Below are 19,390 nucleotides of genomic sequence, written 5' to 3'. Positions count from 1 at the left end.
GAGCTGCAGGGCTGAGCAGAGCCTTAAAGTTACCCTACCCCCAGCTGCAGTGATGGGCAAGTCAGAAATACTTCTTCCACTTAAAAATGCTCAAAGGAGCATGGTCACCACTTGTGGCAGCTGTTCCTTACGCAGGAGGTCACGCGTTGTTAGCAAAGCAACAAGCAGCAGCTCGTGCATCCATCCCTCCCTCCCTCCCTCCATCCATCCACCGCAGCATCACTCCCCCATGCAAAGCTTCACCTCTTCTCACAGACAAGTGCTTTATCCTTAGAGTCATTTTATTACTAGTTCTGCTTTAGATTAAACAGGCCTTCAGTATATAAAAATAATGTATACAAATTAGCAGTTAATGTTTTACATTTCTGGCTTAAAGGCATTTATAAGTTACGCATTCATTTCCCTTCCCTCCCCTTTGAGCTTGTGTGTGATACTGAGCCGGTTGGTGCTTAGCATCTTAATTACAGCAGGAAGCAGTCGCTGCTCTGGCTTACAGCGAGGACTTACTTACCCTGGTCTAAAAGCTGGGACTAGCGAGAATGTACACGGCAGCCACGCATCCTCGCAGCAGGGCAAGCAGGGGCCGTTTAACGAAGTAAATGCATTAAGAGGTTAATTGTGATAGTGCGTGGTTTGGCTTTACTGATCAGCAGCAGGGCAGGGGAGGAATCAAGTCCAGTGCGTTATCTGGAGGCTTGTGCAGCTCTCTGGCCTCTCTCCTGCGTGATTTCAGCTGTGACCCTGCAGCATTCTGGGATCGTGGTGTTTGCTGCAGGGGCTGGAGGCTGCCCAGCACCTGCTGCATGTCGCATCCTGCAACTGCTGCCTAATGGGGAGCAGCCTCGTGCTCCCCGAGGGCTGATGGTCACTGTTACCTCCAGGAGGCTCCAGCCCCGACAGCAGAGGTGGATGCCAGGGATGCAGGAGGGCAGAGCTAGGTATCACCTCACAGAGACTTGAGGATAGTAAATCCTTGACCCTGCTGCTGATGGTCATAGCTATAGAGCCTCCCCTGCGGTGAGGAACAGGCTCATCGCAGCCTTAGGATCCTAGTGAGACCCTCGATATAGGTGCTCCAGTCCCTGCTCCCATAGCACAGAGAAATTTTAAGGAAGACATAGAAAATCACTGTAAAATAGCACCCCTGCCAGCTCCTGGGGTATGGGAAGTGCCCAGGGTGGGATCTTTGCAGCAGGCTCCTCGCTGGAGAGTAGGTGCAGCCCATGCCTGCTCGGCTCTGCAGTGGAGGAGAACACAGGTCTCAAAGGGCTGGGGGAGGTAGGGGGGATGTGCAGGGACTGCTGCGTCCCTGGCTTACAACCCTCCTCCCCTCCTGCAGCGGGAAATCAAAGGCACCAGCAAGCTGAAGAGTGGGGCACACCAGTGCGCAGGGCTGACCCTGAGATGGGTGTGCGATGGAGTAGCTCTGGGGTAGGGATGGGGCAGCTCCTCTTTTCCTTCCAGGACAAGTTGGGGCCCTTTCTGTGCTCCCCCCTCCCTGTCCGTCCCCAGGAGGGTCTCCCAGCCCTGCCAGCCTGGAGGAGAGGAGCTCAAAGGCATTGCTAAGCAAGCACCGGGGGATCCCTGCGCCAGACCCAAGGGCATGCGGGGTGGGAGCTGGCACGCTAAGCGGCTGGAGCAGCTAGGAGCGGGCACTGTCCCTCTGCCCCGTGTCATCCCAGGCCAACGGGTTGACGTCCTGCGATCCCATCTGCATCAGGAGGATGGTCCTGTCCCGGTCCTGGCAGCTGCAGGGACGGTGCCGGTCACAGCGAGATGTCCGGCATCGCCTGCAGGCTCTGCCCCGCAGCCCGTTTCTTGGCGCTGCCGCGGCCCTTGTCTGCGCGCCGATAAGGGTTGTTCCGCAGATCTGCACCAGGAGAAAGCGCAGAGGCTGGCTGAGCTACGCCTGCCCACCCCGGCGAAGGCTGGGACCCAGTCACCCACCACCGCCCAGGAGTCACCCCGTTTGGGTACAAGGATGCTCAGGAGAAACGCGACCTGCTGCACGCAGAGACAGGAGGAGCAGCAGCTACGAACAACCAGCCTATGGGTCCCTGTCCCTCAGCTCTTTCGGTGCCCAGCACCGCAACTGTGGGACTGGGGCTGATGCCGTGGTGCCCCTAGGGTTGGCTTTCAGCATGGGGCAGAGTCCGGCTGATGTGCCACGCAGCCAGAGGCGATGATGGGCCGAGAAACCCAGGAGGGTGGCAAAGTCTGGCGGCCCCTGCCTGCACTCTGGCCTCACCCCGAGCCCGGCTGCCCCCACGTTACCTACAGAGGACTCTCCTCATTGAAGCTCACATCGCAGAAGAGCCGGGACGAGCGCTTGCCCGTCCGGGCCGTGAAAGGAACAGTTTTCAGAGCTGAGCAGAGCAATCCAGAGAGACAGCGAGGAGGAGGAGAGAGGAGGAAGAAGCAGAAAAGGAGGAAGACATATGAGACAGGGCAGAGAGCACTCAGTACCTTTGCTGCATAGGATGGGAAGGTGCTACACGTAGGTTTGGTCCCCACGATGGGACTTGGTGGCCCTCCAGCTCCAGGCTGACAGCCCCCCCGCAGCCCCCCCATCACCGAGGGTCTCCCCGCTGGCACGGAGCCTGAGGGGGATGCCCGGCCGCTCACCTGAAATAATCTCTCACCTGAAATAATGTCCTCGATGGCCCCGTCTTTTCCTTCATAGATGAGTGGCTCCTTCACCATCTGCTTCTTCTTCAGCTCAGCGATCATGTCCATCTGCTGCCGCCTCGCTTTCTGGATGGGCAACTGTGGTTGGGGACAGCACGGGGTGAACGGCGTGACCTTCTGCCACACCCCCAAAGGAGATGGGGTGCCCCCATCTTCACCCCCCACCCAGCTCTCCCTCACCAGGACCTGTTTTGCCCTTCCCCACCACACAGCCCTCTCAGGGCTGGAGCAGAGCTGCCCCGCCAGGACAGAGGCATGTGGGTCACCTTCACCTCAGGCTGGTCCTCGCTGCCAGGGGAGCCAGATTCTGCCTCTTTGGCTGCAGCCTCTTGTTTCTTCCACAGTTCGATGTCCTGCTCTGCTTTCTTGGGAGAAGTGCAGGGAGGATGTGCTGAGCCAGGGGGTTCCTCCTGTGGGACTGCAGCCCCCCCTTCCTCTCCTCGGCAGCCCCCAGCTCACCCCAACCCAGCTCCAGCATCTCCGACCGCCCCAAAGGGCAACACTGAGCCCCAGGGTCTCCCTGCCCCACGAGCCCCCAGTCTTGCATGTGGCTTTTGCTGATTACTCCAAGGTGGGGTCAGACCCCCCCCAACCCCAAATCCCCTCCCAGCCCCCAGAAACAGGGCACCCCCCCATCCCCTCCTACCTTGTAGGCTCTGATGAAGCGCATGAACATGGGGAAGAAGGTGGTGGGGGGACTGGTCTTGGGGTTCTCCCCGAAGTACTCCACAGCTGACTCATATGCCTCCTGCAGGCAGAGACACCCCGATCGGGCGGGCTGGGGCCAGGCAGCACCGCTCCATTGCCCACTGCCTCCTTCCAGCCTCTCCCACCTCGGCATCCTCCTCTGTATCCCCCCCAGCTCTCCCACTGGAGCCACGTCCCGACCAGGAGCCTCTCCCGTGGGGCAGAGGTGTGAGCAGAGGGCACCTCAGGGTGTCCCCATGCAGGAATGGGGGGCACCAATCCTGCCCCATGACCCCACACTACCCCCAGCACCCACCTTGGCGGTTTTGCTGTCAGCCTGCAGCTTCTCCATCACCTCCGAGTTGACCTTGAGGAAGTCCTTGAGCACAGGGCTGTCATCCTGCCGCATGAACTCCTTGCGGGTCAGCTCCATCCCCTGCTGCAGGCTCCGCACGTCCTGCAGCACGCTGTCCAGGGAGACTGCGGGAAGGGCGAGCAGCGCCAGGGTCAGGGCAGGCTTGGAGAGCCCCCGCACCGGGGCTGCACCCTGCTGTGACACCCCTAGTCCGGTGCCCATGGGCGCTACCTGTGCCTGCCTTGTCGAGGAAGTGCAGCTCAGTGTGGAAGCCGGTCAGCTCGGGGTACTTCTCCGTGACCACCCGCACCAGGTAATGCAGCAGCGTTTGCTTGCGGTCCGTCGACTTCATCTCCAGGAGCTGGAGAGAGAGCAGCATCAGCCCCAGCCCGCATCCCACCTCACCCCTGCTCAGGGCAGGCTCTGGTGGCTCTCTCCCCATGGCTGGTTCTGCATCCCTCCATCTCTCCGTATCTGGTCTCTGCATCCTTCCGACCCCTCAGCTAGTTCTTTTGTATGTCCGTCCCTTTAGCTCCTCCCCATGCCTCTCCAACCTTATAGATGGTCTCTTCATCCCTCCATTCCCACAGCTGAGTCCTGTGTCCCTCCATCCCCATGGCTGGCCCCTGCATCCCTATAGCTCCTCCCCATGCCTCTCCAAACCCTATAGATGGTGCCTGCATCCCTTCTTCCCCACAGCTGAATCCCGTGTTCCTCCACCCCTATAGCTGATCCTTGCATCCTTCCATCCCCACAGCAGGTTCCCATGTCCCTCCTTCTCTACAGCCAGTCCCTGTGTCCCTCCATCCCCAAAGCTGGTCCCCAAGCAGTGACAGTGCCCCTATGCACCAGCACATCGGGCAGCCCCGCGCTGACCCTACCGCGTCCAGGCTCTGCAGCCGAAAGCCATAGGCTGCTCCGCGCTTGCTGCTGTTCATGTAGTTCCCAAAGGCCAGGACAATCTGCAGAGACACAACGGCTTGGGGACACGATGCGGCACGGATGGGGCATCCCAGTGTGGGCACAGTGCCTACACGCACCCTGGCAGCACCCTGCGCGCGCCCGTCCCCCCGTCAGGGCCACCACACCCCAAACTCCTCACCTCGAGGATGTTGCGCAGTTTGCTGGAGGACTTGAGGGACATGGAGGCGGCGATGATGGCGTTGAGTTGCTGTGGGTGGGAGGAGAAGCGTGTGAGTCTCGCCGCAGGATGCCACCCCCTTGCAGCTCCCCCCCCCGTAGCCACCCCACGTCCCCCCACCCCCAACACCCACCGGCATGAGCAGCTGGGCCGTGTCATTGAAGTTGCCCAGGAAGATCATGACGTTCATGCGCTCGGCCAGGCGCGGGATCTTGCTGAAGCGGATCATGAACTGGTCCTCGTCTGAGAGCTCCTCCGGCGGCTGCTGCTCCCGCTCGAACTTCCCGATGAGCGTCCGCTCGTACTCGGTGGGGAGGAAGCGCAGCAGCAGCTCCAGAAAGTCAAGGCTCAGAGCTTGCTGGTCATACCTGCAGGTGGTGGGAAACCCCCAGTGCAGTCAGACCCTGTGGCAGGTCCTTCCATCACCCCTGTCACCCATGGCTCGTTCCCATCTTCCCTTCATCCCCACAGCTGGTCCCCGCATCCCTTCATCTCTCCGTATCCGGTCCCTGGATCCCTCCATCCCCACAGCTGGTGCCATGATTCCTCCAACCCCAGCAGACACCACAACATCCCAACCCCTAGATGCAGCTGGGCTTGCACCCGACCTTCTCCTGACCTTCTCCCATCAAGGAGGGGACACTCACGTCTCGATGGCTGTGCAGATGTCCTGGATGCTGCGGCCGCCCTTGCGGAGGGTGATGGCCAGGTTCTTGGCACGGTTGGACTCCATGAGGGTGACCTTGCTGGGAGCCTTCTGCGTGGCCTTCGTCTTGAGAGCACTGATGTCCAAGCCGGGGCCCTGCGCCTTAGTCTTGAACTGCTCCTCAAAGTCATTCATGTCCAGCTCCTGCAGGGAGACAGGGCTGAGGGCACGGCGGGGAGGTGATGCAGGACATCTGGGACGAGGATGGGGCCAGAGGACCGGGACAAGGAGGAGAGTGAGAGGATGAAGGTGGAGCAAGGGGATGAGGTCAAGTGGAAGGGACGAGAATGGAGCAAGGGGGCAAGGACAGGGACAGGACAAGGGGACAGGGAGGGGGTAAGGAGGGGCTGAGGAGACCAGAGGGTGAAGATGAGGAAGAAGACACGACCAGGATGTGAGGATGAGGATGGAGCAAGGGGACAAGGATGGGGTGACAGGAAAAGGATGGCAGATCCCATGTTGTCCCTCTCCATAGCGCCAAGGAGCTGCTCCAAACTCCAGCTCCTCCAGCAGCCACATGACACCACGGATGGGTGCAAGGTGGGCATGGGGGCAACCTCAGCCTGGGTGCAGCATGGACTGGGGCACTGGCCCAGCCAAGCACCCTGCACCTGGACCCCCCCAGACTCCCCCTGTGTCCTCACCTGCAGCACCTTCTCGTCATTGAGCTCAGTGAAGACGGTGCCATCGATCTGGCTCGGCTTTAGTGCCACCCAGTTGAAGACAGGCATGCGAAACTTGGTCTGGATCGGCTTCTTCACCTTCACTGCAGGGTGACGGGGAGGGGGGGACACGTCACGGGGTGGGGGGGGCCCAAACCCACCCCGGGGTTCCCCCAGCCCTCACCTGGGGGATGTCCCCACCATCCCTGAGCCACACTCACCTGAACTGCCAGCAGTGGGGGGGGCACCTGGCCCAGCTGGGAGCTCCCCACCGAGGGGTGGGGGTGGTGGAGGGGGGGGGACAGGGCCCTCCAGCCCCCCTGGGAGTGGTGGGGGTGGGGGTGGCACTTGGGCGCCCGGGAGTGGAGGGGCTGGGGGGGGGCCAGTGCTTGCAGGCAGTGGGGGGGGCGGGGGGCGGCGGGGGGCCGGGCTCAGCCCCCAGCAGCGGGGGGGGGGGTGGAGGGGGAGGAGGTGGGGGGGTGTCGGGTGCTGGTGGGGGAGATGGGGCTGGAGCTGGAGCTGGAGCATCTGCAACAGAAAGAAGACGTGGGTGAGATGGTGGCACGGCAGGGCCCGGTGCCACCGCCATGTTGCCTCTGCCACCGAGTGACTCTGCGTCCCTGGGCACATCCCCACGCCCTTTCCTCAGTTTCTCTGCCCAGAGACACGCTGCCACCCCCGCCTCTGTGCCGGGTGTCCCCACTGGGAAGGGGACATCATGGGCTGCTGCCATCCCCCTGCACCCATGGTACCTGTGCCGGTGGCGGTGCTGGTGGCAGTGGCCTCTCCGGTAACCACGGGGGCTGCCGGGGTTTCTATGACGACGGGGAAGATTTCGATGGCAACGTCTCCGTCGGGCCCACGCAGGATCTGCACCAACCCCTTCTCCTCCAGCTCCGCCAGCCGCCGCTCCAGCGCCAGCCGGTAGCACTCCTGGGGCTGCGGGGCCGGCGGGCTGGGTGGCCGCGGCGGGCTCAGCTGCTCCTGCAGTGGTGACAAGCCCCGGCACATCACTGGTGTCCCACTGCACCCCTTAAACCCCGGTCCCCCAGGCACCCATCCCTTTCTCCAGTATCGTAGCACCCATGGGTGCTCACCCGCAGAGCCTCCAGCTCCCGCCGCGCCTGGCTCAGCTGCTTCTCCAGCTCCGCTATCTTGGCCATGGAGTCGTTCTCCGCATCCTGCAGCTTCTCTGTCAACTGCGGAGGACGAGGCGACGTCGCTCAGCCCCATCCCCGGCCCTCCCTCAGGGCTTGCGTCAGCAGCTCCTGCCCACGCGCCCACGTCCCACCTGGCTGACGTGCTCCTGCAGCTCCTCCATGTGCTCCAGCACGGCCGTCTTGGTCTCCGAGTCCTCCAGCATGGCCCCCACGTCAAAGACATTGTCCAGGTAGGCTTGGATCTGCACCTGCAGCTTGTCACTCTCGGTGAGACGGAGGCTCTGCCATGGGAAAGTTGGTGGCACCGTCACGGCCGGTGGTACCCCCCCCGCCCCAGCACCCACCCACCCACCTCTAGCACCGGGGCGGTGCAGCATCACCCACCTCCAGGTACTGGTCCAGCCCCAGGTGGGTGAACTCGTACTGCAGGAAGACGCGGAAGTTCATGTTCTCCACCGAATGCACCACGATGTTGATGAACTGCATGCAGGCCACCTGCGGGACGGGCATAGGCTCAGTGTGGTCACCGGCATGGCACAGTGGCCTGGTAGTCCTTGGGGACACGGTGCCCCAGGGACTGCACAGTGCATTGGTGGCCCTTGGGGACATGGTGCCCCTGGGGAATTCATGGTGGTTTCACAGTCCTAGGGACCTGGGGAAGGACCAGTGGCTCAGCAGCCCTTGGGGACGTGATGCCCTGGGGACAGCTCTGTGGCTCAGAAGCTCTTGGGGACACAACGCCCTGGGGACACAACGCCCTGGGGACAGCACAACAGCTGGGCAGCCCTTGGGACATGGCACCCCCAGGACAGCATGGTGGCTCAGCCACCCATGGGGACACAGTGCCCTGGGGACAGCAGAGCACCAGCCCAGCCAGCCACTCACCATGAAGTCGATGTTGGTGTCCTCATTTCGGAAATACTCCATCAGCTTCTCGAAGCGGTTCTTCTCCCCGCAGACCTGGGGTGGGAGCAGGGGGCTGAGGGCCAGGGGGGCCACAGCCAGGGGGGTGGCAGGGCAGGAGGCACCCACCCGTGATGCCATCCCAACCCTGATGGGTGCTGCCCGGCTCCCAGTCTGGCTGGGATGTGGACCTGGGGACACATGCTGGCATGGGGACATCAAGCCCAACAGCCGGAGCATCCCCAAGCAAGTCACGGGATGGGCATTTTCAGGATGGAGGATCCCCTGATGATGCAGGGCTCTGCCACATATAGGGAAACCGAGGCACAAACCCAGCCAGAGCACGGGTGTCAATGTGGGGACTGTGCGTCCCTGCTGGGGACTCACCTCCTTGAAGTTGTCGAAGGCGGCCAGGATGATGTCATGGCCACCTCGGACCAGGCAGACAGCGGCCAGCAGCTCCAGCACCAGTGCCTTGGTTCTGCGGAGACATGGGGCGTGAGGGGGTCAGGGTCACAGGGTGAGCGAGGGGACAGGGGACAGGGGACGGGTCCTACCTGGCATTCTTGTTGTTGAGGCTCAGGGTGATCTCATTGACGCAGGCTGGGTGGTTCATCACCAGGCTGAAGCCAGACTTTGGGGGGAAAAGGAACATTAATGGGGTCATGCGTCCTCCTGTCCCCACCCCAGGGATGCTCCGGGACCTTGGGACATCCCTATGCCACGTCCCCACCAGACATGAGGTTGAGCGAGGACATCTCGGAGTAAGGGGATGGCGAATGGGTCCCACCCCAAACCCTGACCCCGAAAATGGTGCCGCAGGGGCTGGAGACTTTTGGGGAGCCCCAGGTGGGTCCCCGAGGACGCCGCCCTCTCCCACCTGGTAGTTCATGATGGCGCGGAGACACATGATGCAGACGTGGACGTCGTCCTTCTGGCTGACGAGGCGGGAGTTCCTCAGCGCCTTCCTGCTGTGCGAGGGGTTCAGCCTGGGCGGGCGAGAGGGCGGCTGAGCAGGGGCCGGGGGGGGCGGCCGGGGGGCACAGCGCAAGCGGGGAGGGGGCAGCGCACGGGTGGGTGGCAGCAGGGGTGGGGGATGACACCAGGGGACCCGGGCATTTGCGACCCCATAGGAGAGACCCCCACGTCCATCCCCGTCTACAAGCCCTCGGGGTGGTGGGGTGACGGGGGGCAGGATGGAGGTCGGGTGTCCCTCATGTGCATGGGTGGTCTCGGAGGCTCACCGGGGTGGGTAGGAGCTGCCGGGTGACCTGGGGCTACTGTCCCCATCGCTGCCCGGGGCGCCGCAGGGGACGCTGGGGTGAACGTGGCGGAGGAGGGTGTGGATGTGCTGGTTCGAGAGGCAGCAGCTGGAGGAGCGTTAGAGCCTGCAGGACAGGAGGGAGAAACGGGGCTCCCGCGTTGCCCCTGGGACACCCAGGCTTGGGGACACGGGTGGGGGACAAGGGCTGGGACCCCCTGCAGGTGCCACGTCACTCCTGACCTGTCCCTGGGGCTGGGGGGGACACCCCGGCTCCTCCGGAGCTGCTGGCAGGCGGTGAGGGACCCCCGCGGTCCCCAGGGTGCCACGTTAAGGCTCCCGGGTTGACCGCGGCGGGGTGTCCCCTGGGACCCCCCCTGCCCACCGGGGATGCCCCACAGGCACGGTCCCCAATGCCGGTGACCAGCAGCAGGGTCCCGCCGGGGCGTCCCCGTCACGCCAGTGCCCCTGGCCCGTCACCTACCGTCAGCGCGTCCCCCCCGGCAGCGTGCAAGAGAAGAGCGGGGTTAGAAGGGGGCTGCGGGGGCGAGCGGCACCAAGCGAGAGCCACCGGCCACCGGGACCGGCTGGGGGGAGGCGCAGGCCCGTTCCTCCACCCCAGTTTTAAACCAGGGGGGGCGGTGGGTGGGTGTGATTTGCTCGCCCAAAATCTCAAGCGCTTCCAATTTTTGCTTATTCTTGGGTTTTACCCAGAGCATCCCACAACGGTCGCGGTGCCGGGCTGGGGGCACGGATCCAGCCCAGCTCCCGGCAGGCTTTATCCCTTGCGCACACAGGGGGACGTGGCTTTGTCCCCCCCAAACCAGCGATGGGGACCCATTTTTAGGACCAGGCCTGCGTCTCCCTGCCGAGTCCCTCTCCGAGCACGACGCCGACGCGGCCGGGGGTGCAGCGAGGCGGAGAGCAGGGGGAGGACACGGCGCGGGGACAGGGAGGGGGACAGCTGGGGACGGGACCACGCGTTACCTGACGGTGAGGTGCCGCACTTTGGAGGAACCCTGGGTGGGGGGACAAGGAGCTGCTTTTGCTCAGGTCCTCCAGCGACCGCTCCAGGCCCTTGCCCTTGTCGGAGCCTGGGCTGCCGTTCTCGGCGCTCTCCATGTCATACCTGGTGACCCATGGGGACACAGGGACGGGTGAGACGTGGCACCCTGATACGGGCAAACAGCCCTCTGGGGTCCCCAGGGCTGGGGGTGTCGGGGATGCTGTGTTCAACCCCAGCCATGGAGCATCCTTAGCTCCATCACTCTGATGATGGGGGACAGCACCCCCAGGGACACCCCCCCCCCCGAGTCCCAGGGAAGGCTGATCCCAGCCTTGGGGAAGGGGCACCCAGTGGGGACATACGCGACGGAGCACTGGGCGAAGGCGAGATACTCCAGCAGCACGTCCAGCCCTTTGTTCTCCTCGTTGAGGAACTCCTGGACCCAGCTGTGGGGTGCCAGGGGTTAGTGGGCTCCACCAGCTCTCCTCATCCTCCCTTCTCCCCCCCCCCAGATACCCCAGCAGAGCTACCCGCTGGCCAGAGGTCCCCAGCGAGGGTGGGACACACTGGGGACATGAGGTGGCACCATGAGATGGCACCTCTCCAAGGCAGGTGGGTGCCATGCTGACCCCAGCTCCTGCTGCCCCAAGGGACACAGCCCAAGGGCTCCGCTGCCACTGCTGCCACCACAACAGGACAGCCCAGCTGTGGGTGGCAGGACCATGGCCACCCATGGCTCAGCACCCACCGTACCACAAGGGGCCGGGGTACCCAGGGTGGGGACCAGGCTCCATCCTGGCACCCAGGAGGTACCATGGTGGCACCCACCTGGCAGAGCCAAAATGGGGTCCTACAGCAACCATGGCACAGCCGGCTGCTTCAGGACCCCCGTCCTTCCATCAGAGTCACCCGAGAGGGGCAGGATGAAGCCACCAGCCCCCACATCCTGCTGTCACCCCCACAGCCAGAAGCCACCGGCACACCAGTCCCTGCCCCAGCAATGCCAGGGACAGCAGCAGCAGCAGCCAGGTGACAACGAGGACACCCCCCAGGTCCCTCTTCCTTACCCGATGTAGTTGGTCCTCAAGGAAATCTCCAGCTCCCGGAGCACCTGCGTTGACTCCTGCACTCGCCTCTTGAACTGGGGGACAGGGAAAGCCGTTGGCACCGTCCCTGCGCCCGACCTGGGATGGGGACGAGGGGTGCAAGGGGGAGCCCTCACCTTCCTGCTTACACCACCCGTGTCCAAGTAGCTCTTCAGCTTCTGGATGTAGGCAGACGGTGGGTTTTTCACCTGGAAACGTTCCTACGAGCCCCGGAGAGAGGCTGAAACCAGGCCACCCGCCCACAGCACGGGGACGTGGCAGCCACCATGTCCCCGTCCCACCCCCCCCCGCACTGCAGATGGTCGCGCATCAATGTTTAATCAGGTTAACGACACGCTGTCTCTCTAACAGAGATGGATGTTGGCGTTCGGCATATGCTGAGTTGATGCCCACGTTGCGAGCGGTGCTTGGGGACAGGGATGGCACTGGGGATGCCACGACACCCGGACCTCACCTGGTCGCAGATGAGCTCCCACTTCTTCTCATTGTCATACTGGTTGAGCAGCTTCATCTTGTCTGGGGGCAGGTTCATGGAGTTCTGTGGGGTGATAGGTGTCAGGGTTGGGGGTCACCGCCAAAAACACCCCCCAGGGCTGTAGCACCCCAGCTCGCCCAGCACTGGGTGTCCTTGCTCAGTGCTGGGATGATGGGGACATCGGTGGGAGGATGGGGACACCACCATCTCCAGGTTGTTAGCAACCCACCAGCCATGGACCCATCAGCAATGCCCCCACCTGGGAGTCCCCAAGGTGGAGGGCAGGGGGTGTTAATAGGGGACAGGAGGAAAAATTGGACCCGTCCATCCATGTCACATGTGTGTGATGCTCCCAGCCTCAGCCAGCCCAGTCCCAGCAGAGCCACTTGGGGTGAGGGACGGGGACACAAGCTGGTGACACAGCTGAGGAACCCAGGAGTCTGGGCCCTGCTTGAGCGTGACAGTCACCTCCGAGTGCCCACACCGCGGGTGCGTGACAAGCCTGGCTGGTGAAATCAGTGTTTCTTTAGAGACATGATGTCAGTGCAGGGACTGGTGTGTCACCATGTCCCTCTGTGCCACCGTTGCACAACCCTGGTCCCCGTCAACCCCCCCCCCGGGGCCACCCCGGCAGGATGTGACGTGGTTTCCGCTCTCTGAACGGCACAAGGCAGCTGCCGAAACTGCTCCATGCTATGGCTGGGAGCTCTGGGACGCCGCGGGTGCAGCTCCTGCCTCTGGGGTGCTCGGGGACACAGCGGGTCCCTGAGGGACACCATGGAGTGACCGGCAGAGCCTTTAATGGGGCACCCACCATGGCCTGGGCCATGCTGGGTGCTCGGCTCACGGCAATTTATTTTCCCAAAAGACCCATTTCTTGGTGATCCGGCCCCCAGGGAAAAGCAGGAACTGAGACTGCTGCTGGCCTGGAGAACCCAGGCAAGCTGGCACGATGGCACGTGGAGGTGATGGACAGCACCAAGCCACCCTTACCCTCCAGTTTTGGTGTCCCCTGACGTTAAGGATGGGCATGTGGGGAGCATGCACTCCTGGGACACCCATGTCCTTGGGGAAAGGGGTTCGGTTGCCCACAGAGCAGCAGGTCCAAGAGGAGAGGTGACACGGTGGTGAGCAGGAGCAGAAACCTCACCGCCCACCTCCACCAAGGACCTGTCGAGCTGCTTTCGCAAGAGACGTGGGCAGAGAGGAGCCAGCACTCGGCTGGATTTAGCCAGGGGACAGCTTGCACAGAGAGCTGGGTGGGGAGGGTAAAATTAGGCTGCGGGGTCAGAAATAGCCTCGTTGCAAAGCCGCTGGGGCCGCACCGGAGCTGCCGGATCCCGGGATGGGCAAGGTGGCAGCAACACCTGGATGTCCCCTTTGCTGGGCAGCCCCGTCCTCATGGTCCCCAAGCTGCCACCCTTGGGGTGGATGAGACCCTCCAGGAGGGCCAGACCAAGGGACAGGGCTGTGCCGAGAGGGACCACGCACCCAAACACCCCACCCAGGGCTCCAGCAGCACCCATGGCACCGTCCCATGGGACACTCTGTTGGGTGCCCTCAGCAGAGGGCATGGCGGCACCCGCCATGTGGACCACCTCTTCCAGGGACCACGTGTGGGACCTAGAAAAACCAGGACCAAGCGTCACCGGTGGGACAGGCCCTCCCGTGGGCTCCCTGCCGCAAGGATGCAGGCGGGGCAGGGGGATGCTGGGGATGTCCCTATGGAGGTGGCTCTGCCACCGAGCCCTGCGGTCCCTTCCTCGCAAGCAGGGCTGGGCCGGGTGGCAGGATGTGGCACGGTTTGGGTACAAACTGGGTGGTGGCTGCGTCCCGCCATGGCCCCGGGCGGGCACGTCGTGCCGGGGGGGCAGGAAGTGGCTCCGCTGTGGTCCCCCACGTCAGCCAGCAGCACGAAGAAACCGGTTCTCATTTCCTGCCGAGGAGGGGGGGACCAGTGCTGCAGGAGGTGTGGGGCAGGGTGGGAGATGTGGGGCAGGGCAGCCGCTGAGCACCCCGGAGGTGGCAGAGGAAGGATTTAGTCCTCCTCCTCTTCCTCCTTGGAGGACAAGGATAGAGCAGCCACGGGGACTTGCCCCCAGCAGCCACATCCCACCTCCCCTCATCCAGCACCCAGCACCCTCCGGCCAGCACTCAGCACCCTCATCCCACCCCAGCGTGGGACTTCCGCATCGTTCCCCCCCCCTAGCCCAGCCTGCCAGCAGCATCACAGCCCACCGCGTTACTGAACGGATGCCACCAAATGTCCCCCACCAACTCTCCTGGGACACGTGGTGCCACGCAGCCCACGGTGCCATCCCACCCATGTCCCATGCCAGGATGTGGCCGGCTGGGACCCCCCCCCCCCATCTCAGGGTGGGTTTGCTGCGGGGTTGAGCTGGGCTTAACCCAATACCTGAAACTGAGACTGGGGGGAGGCAAAGCAGCACCTACATCATCTTCCGGTACAAAAAGACCTTTTCAGATCACAGCACCCGCAGCGCCAGGGCTGCCGCCGGGGGTGGGGACGGAGCTATTTTGGCTGTCAGACACCTTCTTTTTGTTCCGCATGTGAGCAGGCAGAGCTGAGCGAAGCCGGGCTCTGCATCAAACCCCAGCGCAAAAAAATTAAAAGCATCCTTTACGGAAGCATTTGCTCTGCAAAACACCGATGGGCTTGAGTGAAAACCAGGCTGAACCCAGGGAGCATCGTTTCTGGGCCATGTGCTGGGTGTGCATCCATGGAGCAGGGACAGAAAGCCTCGATGGCACGTGGCACAGGAGAGCATCCCGGTCCGGACATTGGGTACCAACCCTGCCTACTGCAGGGAAGGGGCCAGACCGGCCCTGAGATGGTGGTTTAGGGGCCTCCACCGACCAGTTGGCCACGGGAAGGACTATTGTCACCAGGTGCCCGGGCTGGTGGCTGGTGGACCACCCTGCTCCTGGGATGCTCCATCCCTCGTGGCCATGGAGCATGATGCTTCCACCCAAGGGGGTTTGGGGCATGCCCAGCCTTGCAGCACCAGCCCTCCCATGGTGTCCCCTGCAGTGACCCTGACTGCCACCGGACCCATCCTCCTGCCTCTTCCCAGGGCTCAGCACCAGGCACCCAGCAGGATCTGGCCCACCCAAGGCTCTCCTAAGCCCCAGCATGCAGCAAGCCAGGCTGGGTGATGCTCCCAGGACCAGCTCATCCCACCAGGGAGTCCCTGGATCCGGCCAGGTCCCAAACCCACCACATGCCAGGCAGGGACAAGCCAGTGGAGGAGCAGATGGGTCCCCGCTGATGGCCGGATCCTGCTGCAAGGGTGGCGAGGAGCAGCTAAGGGATGGGCGGCCGCTACTGCCTGCTGCTCCCAGCTCTATTTTAAGAACAAGCAGAAGCTGCTTTCACAGGCTGAGGAGACGAGCCTGATCCAGCCACCGCACCCACATTCCCGCTAGCTGCCTGCCTGCCCACCCTGTGCCCACGCACGGGGGGATCCCTGTGCTGGGATGTCCCCCTAAGTCAGCCAGGGCCAGATCCAGGGATATGGGGGGGATCCCTGCACTGGGACACTCTCCTGATTCAGCCAGGGCCTGATCCAACCATGTGGGGCGCTGATCCAGCAATGTGGGGGGACTGATCCAGCCATGCGGGGGGATCCCTGCACCAGGATGCCCTCCTGATTCAGCCAGAGCCTGATCCAGTCACCCAGGGCATTCCCTGTGCCGGGACATCCTCCTCATTCACCCAGGGCCTGATCCAGCCACGTACAGCAGCCCTCAGTTCACAGGCCACTTCGCTTCCCACCCAGGGGACATGTCCCCCATGGGGACACCCCACCGCAGCCCCCGTGGCACCCAGCCGGACCTGGCCACCGTGCCAGCGCTGAGCTGGGGCCAGATCCAGCAGAAAGCCAAGCATCAGTTTTCTTTCCTGGTTGAGCTGAGGCTGACACGGCAGCCAGAGCTCACTGGTGACCAGTCCCACTGCCAGGGCCAACAGCACATCTGCAAACATCTGCAAACATCTGCAGCAGTGACGTTTGCCGCTCTCTCCTCCAGGTCCCAGGAGAAGCAGCAGCAAAGCTCTCGCCAGCAAAACCTCCCAGCCGGAGCAGCCCCCATCCCCATCAGCCACCAGCCGAAGGCTCCAGCCGAACCCTCCCAGCTTCACCTCCACCACACCTTCGATTCACAGGTTCATTTATATATTCCTGACTGCCACCTCTTGATGTGCAAAGGGGGGAAAATCCCGACTGCTCTGGGTGGGAGCACCTGAGCATCCCCATCCTGGCAGCAAAGCTGCTCCTTTCCTCTGCTCCATCCCAAAAAGCCACGTCGGCACATCCCAAACCGCTTGGTACGGGGACAACCCTCCCGTTGCTCTGCCAAAGCAGCATCTGCCACGGTGCCCTAGCTGGGAAGAAGCCAATTTTGGGGGATTAAAACTAAATTGCCCATTTCTTGGCATGCGATGTGTTTATCCATCCCCTTCCTGGTGGTAGTTTGTATCCCCTGGGTTCCACCATTGGCTTTTCTGCCAGGCTTTGCCCCACAAGCTCTCCCAGCTTGGGATATCCAGCCCAAAACTGGTTTGCACCAACATGCTCTCACAGCATCGCCGTAGCTGTGGCAACGTGCCGGATCCAGATCACGCCCCACCAGGAGATTCCCAACCCATCACCTCCTGCTCCATCACCGATCTCACAAGCTCAGGAGGCGGAAAAATTGAATCCTAAGTCAAGGAACATGGTTGGGGTGGGTAAGGGTGGAGGGACCCCCCCATCCCCGTCCCCTCGGGGGTCCCGCTGGCCCCCCCCCGGCCATCAGAAGAGGGAAGGGAACCTGTGAAAGGAGGAAGCGAGATTGGGACAGCCGATTTCACAAGATGCCCGGTTCCCGTCTGGCCCAAACCCAGCCCCCCGGGACCCTCCAGCTCCCGGGAAAGGGCTTTCCCTTGGGACGGAGGGGGTCCAGGTGGCGGCGAGGGTCTGGAGCATTGTTTTCCCCCTTTTCTGATCGTTTTTTTGGCTTAGGATTTCCAACCTGCCGCCACCCAGCCAGGCGGAAAGCACCGTTTCCTGAGGCCTCGCAGCAGCAGCGGAAGCACCCCAAGGTCCCCGGCCGCCCGTCCCCTCCTGTCACCGCCACCGTGGCACCCAGGAGCCATCACAGGCGCTGCCACCCAGCTCAGCCACCCGCTGCCCTCTGCGCCCACGGCGATGAGCGTCCCACAGCAAAGCCCCATCCTTGAGGATTTTGGGGGTCCCATGCGGATCCCCACCTTGCAAAGCCCTTCGCCATCATCCCCCCTCAGCCGCACCGAGCTGGAACTGATGCTGCCGGTGGGAGAGAAGTGGCAGCGGCTCCGGCTGCGATGCCTGCTCCCAAATAATCCTCCTATTAAATACCACGAGATAAAAAAGCTTCCAAATAATTTGCGCTGGGGGCTGGGATGGTGGATCCCACCAAACAGATCCCAGCGTGCCGGCAGGCGCGGGAGCTTTTGCCCGCGTCCGCTCCCAGCACGGAGTCGGCAAATGTGCTCCATCTCCCGCCCGGGGGATCAAGGGATTAAAGCAGCAATTTTTTTTCCCACTCCCAGCCCGACCCTCCACCACGGAGCATTTTTGGGGAGGGCACAGATACGGGATGGAGCGTGCGCCGGCTCCTGTGGTGGGACCGCGGCCGGCCCGGCACGAAGGTCACGTCCGTGCAGCCCCGCTCAAGGACGGAGAGGAGCGGGCAGGCGCTGATCTCCTGCAGCTCCGAGTGTTTCAAGGAGCTGCCATCCCACGGGAACGCCGTTTCGGCATCGCCCGCTGCTCACCCCATGGCCGGAGCTGGGGAGGCCGGGAGCGATGCCGGTGGTTTTTTCTCCTGGGGACAACGGCATCGGGGAGGAGGAGGAGGAGGAGGAGGTGAGCCAAGCGCTTTGCCATCCGCAGCACCGGCTGCCTGCAGCACGCTGCCGGCTCCGGGCCCTGCCGGCTCCCTGCCATGGCGGAGCATCCCGGTGAGCCGGGGTCACCCCAAGAGTTCAGGGCCGGCTTCCCCCCCCCCCCCCCCCCAAACCATGAGAGCACCGGGGAGGCAGCACCGGCTGGGGGGCATCCCCCGGGCAGGGTCGAGCATCCCCGTGAGTAACGGGGCGGGAGAGGAAAAATTATTATTAAGAATGAAAATAATGCATAAAAATCAAATTAGATATTAGATACAATAATAGGATACGACAATATGACGGTAATAAACCCCAGCACAACTATAATAACGATAACGATGCTCATAAAAAGCCCGGGCAGGTTTCGGGGCCGCCCCCCCCGAAGCAGGGGTGTCCCCCCCGAAGCAGGGGTGCCCCCCAGCCCCCCCCGAAGCAGGGGTCCCCCCCCAGACTCACCAGGACACGGCCGAAGCGCTCCTCCAGCTCGGCGGCGGCGGGCATGGGCTGCCGGGCGGGCGGCGGGGCGGCGGCGGCGGCCGGGGGGGGCACGGGGAGCCGGTTGTCGCGGCTCTCCCGCCCCGCAGCCCCCCCCTCCATGCCCCCGGCCGCGTTGCCCATGGCGGGGCTGCGGGCCGGAGCGGCTGGGTCGGGTCGGGTGGGGGGTGATTTTTTTTTTTTTTTTTGTCTTCCCCCCCTCCCCTCTTCTACCGCTGCTGCTCTTCGGCGTTTGCAACTTCTCCGGGGCGTTATTACGCTGTTAACGCCTCCCCCCCACCCCCCCCGCCCCGGCGGGCTGGGCTCCGCCGCGCCCCGGCCCCGCCAGCCGAGAGGCGGCCCCGGCACCTGCCGGCCCCCCCGCCCCGCCCGGGGGGCTGCGGCTACCTGGGGCTGGTCCAGACTCTCTTGCTGGATCGTACTGCCTCTTAGCTTGGCTTATCTTAGCTGGTTTTTTTATTTTTGGCATGTACTTTCATTTTATTTATTTATTTTAAAAAAAAATTGTTATTTTTATTTTTAGTTTAGTTTATTGGTTTATTTAATTTCTATTTCTTTCTGTTATTTACCTGGTTTTTATTTCAATTTTTATTTTATTATTTTTCTTTATTTGATTATTTTTCTTTATTATTTTACTTTATTTTTATCTTATTTAATTTTACTTTAATTTTTTATCTTTGTTCTTTTATTCACTTTAAATTTATTTATTATTTATTTTTTATTTTATTTTAATGTTTTATCTTTTTATTTACTTTTAAATTTTTTATTATTTATTTTATATTATTTTACTTTAATTTTTTATCTTTTTTATTTTAT

General features: G+C 62.3%; 1 protein-coding gene across 1 annotated transcript; it reads right to left on the bottom strand.

Annotated features, from left to right (window-relative positions):
* Positions 1–260: 260 nt before the first annotated feature.
* FMNL1 (formin like 1) lies at positions 261–18,762 on the bottom strand. The gene is given in 27 exon segments (XM_052785016.1): positions 261–1,870; positions 2,643–2,766; positions 2,955–3,053; positions 3,335–3,436; positions 3,692–3,855; positions 3,962–4,091; positions 4,612–4,692; positions 4,833–4,901; positions 5,005–5,239; positions 5,519–5,721; positions 6,222–6,343; positions 6,461–6,644; positions 6,646–6,767; positions 6,992–7,223; positions 7,337–7,438; positions 7,531–7,680; positions 7,784–7,894; positions 8,285–8,359; positions 8,690–8,783; positions 8,860–8,936; positions 9,183–9,291; positions 10,551–10,603; positions 10,605–10,692; positions 10,932–11,015; positions 11,637–11,875; positions 12,130–12,213; positions 18,536–18,762. Coding segments are annotated over 27 exon segments (3,399 nt in total). The 5' UTR covers positions 18,698–18,762; the 3' UTR covers positions 261–1,766.
* Between the last annotated feature and the right edge of the window lie 628 nt (positions 18,763–19,390).

The sequence above is a fragment of the Harpia harpyja genome, chromosome 4, assembly GCF_026419915.1.
Source record: "Harpia harpyja isolate bHarHar1 chromosome 4, bHarHar1 primary haplotype, whole genome shotgun sequence".
In the NCBI taxonomy this organism is placed as follows: domain Eukaryota; kingdom Metazoa; phylum Chordata; class Aves; order Accipitriformes; family Accipitridae; genus Harpia; species Harpia harpyja.
The sequence above is the reverse complement of the archived record's forward strand: the minus strand, read 5'-3'. Positions and strand labels throughout refer to the sequence as shown.